The sequence below is a fragment of the Bison bison genome, unplaced genomic scaffold (assembly GCF_000754665.1).
Source record: "Bison bison bison isolate TAMUID 2011002044 unplaced genomic scaffold, Bison_UMD1.0 scf7180017864132, whole genome shotgun sequence".
Classification (NCBI taxonomy): domain Eukaryota; kingdom Metazoa; phylum Chordata; class Mammalia; order Artiodactyla; family Bovidae; genus Bison; species Bison bison.
This window is the reverse complement of record NW_011494704.1, coordinates 1,151,801-1,158,647: the sequence shown is the minus strand read 5'-3', so window position 1 is coordinate 1,158,647 and position 6,847 is coordinate 1,151,801. Positions and strand designations below refer to the sequence as shown.

General features: G+C 38.7%; 1 protein-coding gene across 1 annotated transcript in view; it reads left to right on the top strand.

Annotated features, from left to right (window-relative positions):
* STX7 (syntaxin 7) overlaps positions 1–3,773 on the top strand; it is a 55,299-nt gene extending 51,526 nt beyond the window's left edge. Inside the window, exon 10 of the mRNA XM_010839687.1 lies at positions 2,419–3,773. Within this exon, the coding sequence (XP_010837989.1) occupies positions 2,419–2,511 (93 nt within the window). The 3' untranslated portion in view covers positions 2,512–3,773. The remainder of the gene's footprint in view (positions 1–2,418) is intronic.
* Positions 3,774–6,847: the final 3,074 nt, after the last annotated feature.

The window sequence follows — 6,847 nt, the reverse complement described above, 5'->3', positions numbered from 1 at the left end:
ACTTTCACAGCATCATCTTTCAGGATTTGCAACAGCTCAACTGGAATTCCATCACCTCCACTAGCTTTGTTTGTAGTGATGCTTTCTTTCTAAGGCCCATATGACTTCACATTCCAGGATGTCTGGCTCTAGGTGAGTGATCACACTGCCATGATTATCTTGGCCATGAAGATCTTTTTTGTACAGTTCTTCTGTGTATTCTTGCCACCTCTTCTTAATATCTTCTGCTTCTGTTAGGTCCATACCATTTCTGCCCTTTATCAAGTCCATCTTTGCATGACATGTTCCCTTGGTATCTCTAATTTTCTTGAAGAGATCTCTAGTCTTTCCCATTCTGTTGTTTTCCTCTATCTCTTTGCATTGATCGCTGAGGAAGGCTTTCTTATCTCTTCTTGCTATTCTTTGGAACTCTGTATTCAGATGCTTATATCTTTCCTTTTCTCCTTTGCTTTTCACTTCTCTTCTTTTCACAGCTATTTGTAAGGCCTCCCCAGACAGCCATTTTGCTTTTTTGCATTTCTTTTCCATGGGGATGGTCTTGACCCCTGTCTCCTGTACAATGTTACAAATCTCTGTCCATAGTTCATCAGGCACTCGATGTATCAGATCTAGTCCCTTAAATCTATTTCTTACTTCCACTGTACATGCAGCTCAGCAGAGTTAATGTCACCGCATGGTAGACTGAAGATATCGTATCATTCATAAATAGTTGAACACACACACATACCCCTAGAGTAATCTGTAACCGCCAGCTGTTAAATCTGCTCAGATAGAGTGACTAGGATCCATGTCATTTCATTTTGCTTTTGAATTTTAGGGAGATGTAGATATATCCCCAAATTTTACTTTTCCTCTTCCTTGTGGAAGGAAAACCTACAGCTGCTCTGGGGAAAAAGGAACACATCTTCCCAAGCTAAACCTTCAGAGCTAGAACTGCGCCCCCCACCCGTTAATCCCACAGAACCTGCTTGTTACTCTTGTTCATTCGCTCAGTTGTATCCAACTCTTTGCGATCCCATGGACTGCAGCACACCAAGTTTCCCTCTTTCACCATCTCCTAGAGTTTGCTTGAATCAATGATGCCATCCAACCATCTCATCCTCTGTCACCCCTTTCTCCTGCCTTCAAGTTTTGCCACCATCAGGGTCTTTTGCAGTAAGTTGTCTCTTTGCGTCAGGTGTCCAAAGTATTGGAGCTTCAGCATCAGTCCCAGTGAATATTCAGGGTTGATTCCCCTTAGGATTCACTGGTTTGATCTCCTTACTGTCCAAGGAGCTCTCACAGGACCTGGAGGGATGAGAAAAGAGCCATGCAGCACAGGGGCTGGGAAGAGAGCAGTTTCCCAGTAGTCCCACTTGGCAGCCTTGATATTAAATAATGCCTCTGCAAGATACAGTGTGGTGATGGATTAAGAACATAAAACAAGGTGGAAAATGTTCTCATCACCATAGCACCCCAGAGTCTTGCCACCCCTGGAGATGGTGCCCCAGGGAAAATAAAAAATTCTCCAGTGGAACAGTTGTCATTGTTGATGAAGGCACATTACACATGGGTCTGCAGTAACCAGGTAGAGTCTGGGGGAAATACACGGGCATGATGAAATTGAAACGAACTGTGTTTAATATATGAAGAGTAGTATTTTGTTGAAAAATTAGATGGCCACATGGAATACTAAACAGTAATAATAGTTTTTAAGAAAAATTGAGTCAGAAACATATCTTTTTGGTAAATTTTACGTTACTTCTGGTTGACCCAAGGCAAATTTACAGACTTTTCTACTTTGTAAGAAAAAAGATTCCTGGATGTTGTTGTGAGATGGACAAGCCATTAAAGAAATATAGAAATCTACAGCTGGGCCAGGAATGAAGAATGGAGCAAAGCTCAACCTTTATAATTTAAATGAGTGTTTTTTAATTATTTTTAGCTCTTTTTAAAAATTTATTTGCATGTTGAAATTCTGAATGCAGTTTCCATTCATATTTAGGGATGAGAATGATTTGGGAAACAAGTAAATTTTAGGAAACATTGTCAAATATTTGCTGATATGGTCAGAGAACTCATTTTGAAGAGCAGTTTTTTGATAAAAGTTTAAAAATTGATGTCTTTAAGCTGTTTTGTGTTTTCACATATAGGTAAACTCTGTCTCTTAATTTTTATTTCTCTGTATCTTTCCCAACCTCACATCTAGAAAAAGCACCAACAAAAGTTGAATAATTACCCCCTGAATTAATACCATTAATTCAAGAATATATTGTGAAAGCATAGTACTATATGTGTTGAAAAGAAAAAAAATATAGCCCCAAATTTGAGGCGAGAAATTACCATTGAGTTTACTCTAGAAAAGAACCAAATGATTTTCACTTGCCATCGAGATGCTCCTTACATCTGTAAACATGTTTTTTGTTTTTGCATCTGCAGCGCAAATCCAGAAAAACCCTCTGCATCATCATTTTTATCCTTGTTATTGGAGTTGTAATTATCGGTCTCATCATATGGGGAGTGAAAGGCTAAGTGACAAAGGAGCACACTACTGCACTACATTATGTAAATTATGTAGGAAGATTCCTTTCATCATGGTGGGTTTTTTTTATTATATTATTTTAAAGCAGTTGCCTAAAGGATGGTTCCCGTACTCTGTTATTTTTATTTGAAAGAAAGTTTTCTTTGGATTAAATCTTATATTTTCTAATGCTGAAAGTTTTCCTATATATCACTGCTGGCATAACATTCATGCTTTTCAATCTAATAACTGTTCTGCCCACATTGTATCTGCCTTTCATTTATAATTTATTTATCCTATTGACTTAGCTTTTGGAAATTAGTAAATCTAAAGGTGTGTGTGCATCTTCCCACGTTTTCTGTGTGCATCTTCCCATCACAATGTAACATGCACCCATGTTTGTGTTAATTACAGATCTTCAATATAATTTTGATTTGTGCCAGCAGAGGAAACATTGTCAGTAACTTTAAAAAGTAACATATATGTTTGTGTTTGGTATTTTGTTGTTTTCGTGGTTCACAGCAACATAAGTTGTCTATTTAACTTTTATCTTTGTTTTTCTCTCAAGACCCTTGTGGATTCTCAGTGAAGTCAGTGAATAACTTCCTAGTATATCTTTCACTCCTGATGTGTAGATAGTAAGCATTTGTTGTAGATTGCCTGGTAAAATGCTAAGGATAGGTTGTTTTTACATAGATTCTGCTGAGCCTGACATTCCTTTACAAGGAACTGTGTTGTCAGTATAAATGTTTAATGTGATCTGGAGGAAGAGTAAGACAAATCGGTACCTATTGTGTTAGAATTCTAAAGACCCCAAACTTATTCTGCTGTGTATCTCCACAGCTGTTATGATGGAAAATTAATTACCTTCCCTTTTGTCCTATAGAATAATGATTACATTTGTGTCCTTGGGTCAAGATTACTTTGGGGAAGTAACTTTCCCACAGTTATTGTTTTTGGATACCTAACATTTAAAATTCTGGGTTTCCTTTGCATATCATTTTGTACCATCCTGCATTAGCAAATGAATTGAATGTTTGCCAGTTAATTCACTTGCCTTTTTAAATCAATGTTGTTTTAATGCACTAATCTGAATACTATAAAGAAGATCATCTTTATAGTTAGTATTTTATAATGTTCTTACATAGCGATTTGATAGTGAAGGCAATGTTTTACATGGCAAGCTATGAGACTTCAGATGGGAACAAATAAAATATTAAGTAACTAAGTAAATTGTATCTTTGCAAGCAAAATAAAGATGATTTTAAAAGTGCCTGGAGAGTTTTATTTCAAGAGAATTCTGCTTCTGCGGGACTTGATACTTACCTCACACTTTTTCCACTGTACTACCTGAAATCTCAACAGAAGTGTAACCACATGGCTACCATTTTGCATCTTGCTGGAGTACCAACTCACTCAGAGTTTTTATTTTGGCCCTCTTTTGCTGCTAACAGGTAGAAGCTGTTTTGCTTGTTACCAAAACACAAGAAGAACCTGTAGAAAACTGTTTTGTGAGTGAATGGTCAGAAACATCAAGACTGTGTTCACCTACATGAGATTGCTTTATTGAACAGGTTGGGTGATGGAGGCAGGAGAATTCGTACAAATTCTGCCTATTCTGAAGGCAGTGCAAGCCCATCAGGCCTGCTGGAATGTGATCCTTCTCTGTAAGTGCACAGAGAAGTGTAATAAGCCAATCTCTTAGGACTATTTATGGCTGCCACAGATCAGCTCAATTTTCTGCTGTGATTATACTGGATAAAGTGTTTATTCTCATACAGGCAAATGCATCTACTTCTGTTTATTTCTTGCTGAGTTCCCAGTAACAGCAAAAGCACTTACTTTGGGAGACATGAGTTTAAGCACCTTAATTTAAAATATATTTTATAAATTATTTTGACTGGGACACAGATCATTGAAAGCAGGAGCCTGAGTGGTTTGTACTCTTTTTAAGAAATTTATTAACTTAAGAGAAAATTTTACACAAAATATTTGGAATACAAAGAGAGAAAAAAATAAAATGAAAAATGGTACAGTATTCAAATATTTAAAATTCTTAATAAAGTTTCCTTTTAGGTGAATTTTAGAATCTCTTTGAAAGGCCATGCTTACTTTCATGACTGTCAACATATCTGAATCTGTTTGAGTTGAACCGAGTCTCAAGCTAAAGAAGTTTCCTTATCAAATGACACATCATTCCTTTTAGTGTGCTTTGAGCCCCCTGAGCACACTGGATGCCCAGCAGTTGTGTTTGTGTTGTTCACTGAGAGCACTGTACCTTGAAGAGGCTGAAATGGGATCTTCTTCGGTGTCGTCACTGCTTTTGTTAAAAAATAGTAAATTCAAAATAAATAAATAAATAAGTAAAAAATAGTAAATTCAAGAGGGAGGGGATTCTGTGTATATCTATGGCTGATTCATATTGGATGTTGGCGGAAACCAGCACAATTCTGTAAGATCAGATCAGATCAGATCGCTCAGTCATGTCCGACTCTTTGTGACCCCATGAATTGCAGCACGCCAGGCCTCCGTGTCCATCACCAACTCCCAGAGTTCACTGAGACTCACGTCCAATTCTGTAAAGCTTCAATTAAAAAATTAAAATATAAAAAAGTAAAATACACACAAAAAAATTTGTTTTGAGTACTGATTTAGACAGATTTACAATGAAAAAAGACTTTTTTATTTTGAAGGCTGCTTGTTCTGCACTTTGTCCTGGTTAGGAAAATGGACTTGTTTACCAATAGAGAAACAGAACTGCTTATTTTTTTTCCCGCCAACTCTAATAGACGAGAAGGAAAATCCAAGGCTTTCTCCTTGACATAGTTGACTCTTTCCATCTGTCAGCGTTTCACCACTTCGCTGGGTTGTCCGTCACCGCAGTGTCACTGTCTCCTCTGTGTAGTGTCCTTTGCAGTGCAGGGAAGCCAGAAGGTACATTTTTCTAGAACCAGATCCCCCTTTGTTTTCTAGTTCTAAGAGTGGTCCAATGAGAGGCATTTCCAGGCAACTGAGGAGGCAGAGAAGGGCAAGTTCACCCGCCCTCAGACACCCTCCCTCAGACACCATCCAGACAGAAGTGTGTGCAGGCTGCGGACATGGGCGTCACAGCATCTTCGAGGTTTCTCACAGGTCACCTGCTCTGGCGCTATCAACAGCCAAGACAGCCGCTGACAGCTACTTGAGACTCAACTGGTGTCAGTGGTGCAGGCTGCGGTGGCAGGAGTCTCCGGAAGCCTTCAGATTCACAGGGTCTCAGGGATGAGCTCCTGAGACCCGCCTGGGGCGGAGCCGCAGACACACCTTCCCTTCTGATGTTTCTAATTCACCACACTGAAACCCTTTAGGCTTATGTCATCATGTGATGATTCTAACTGAACCCAGGTATAGAGGCTGAAACAGCTTAATTCAGCATGAAGGGAAAACAGGTTTTCTACATGTCTTGTCATAGTGAGAGGCATGCTGCTTCACTGAGCCTATTGACTTTGTTAAATCCAGCTGAAATGAAGCAGGATGAACCTGCAGGTTTATATCCAGGCAATTTCTGTATTTCTCATGTGATAGTACTTTTGAAAACACGGATTCCTAAAAAAAGGTGGAGAAAATGGTTTTATCTTCACTGCTGAGAAATAACAAGCTGCTCAAATCTTCTGGTGTTACTGAAGAGGTCTGGGAGCCAGAGGCCTGAGCAGTTTCCTCCCTCCCTTGCTGTCTTGTTGCTCAATAAATATTTGAGTACTTAATTTGGCATTTATGTTGTGTCAGGCTGCTACTTGCCTGAGCACAGAGGCTATTAGAGTGAACCAAAAGAATGTGGCTCCTGCCTTTAAGGAGCTTACATTTAGCACTTGATGTTAGGGGGGAAATGGTGGGTGGGAGAGGGAAGAGGTAAGGGAATGAGAATGGATTTGTCATTCTTTGGGCCACCTATACTTGGGGACCACTCATTCTTGAGGACTGGCTTCCTGTGGTTCATGTTCTTCACTACCAAGTAACTGAATTTCATTCATTTTTCTTAGTTAACAGACTACTAGAAAAGTGTAGAGTAACTTCTAGTTTGAAAATTCATCTGTATGTATTGTCTCTAGTAAAGAAACTTCCATCTTTTGATGGCAGCATCTGAATTTAAAGCTAGTGCATCCTGATAGTCAGGACTGACAGTTATAGGAGTTCTGCAAAATTATTGCTCCCAATATTGGAAAGGAAGGAAAATGAAAAGGATTTTGGAATCTATATTTCTTCAGAATACACTCAAAGCCAATGCATTATGTGTGCTTCTTGTAAAATGTCCCTTAAAATATTTTTAATTTAACCCTGCCCTATCCCTTAATATTTTGGGTGGGGGAG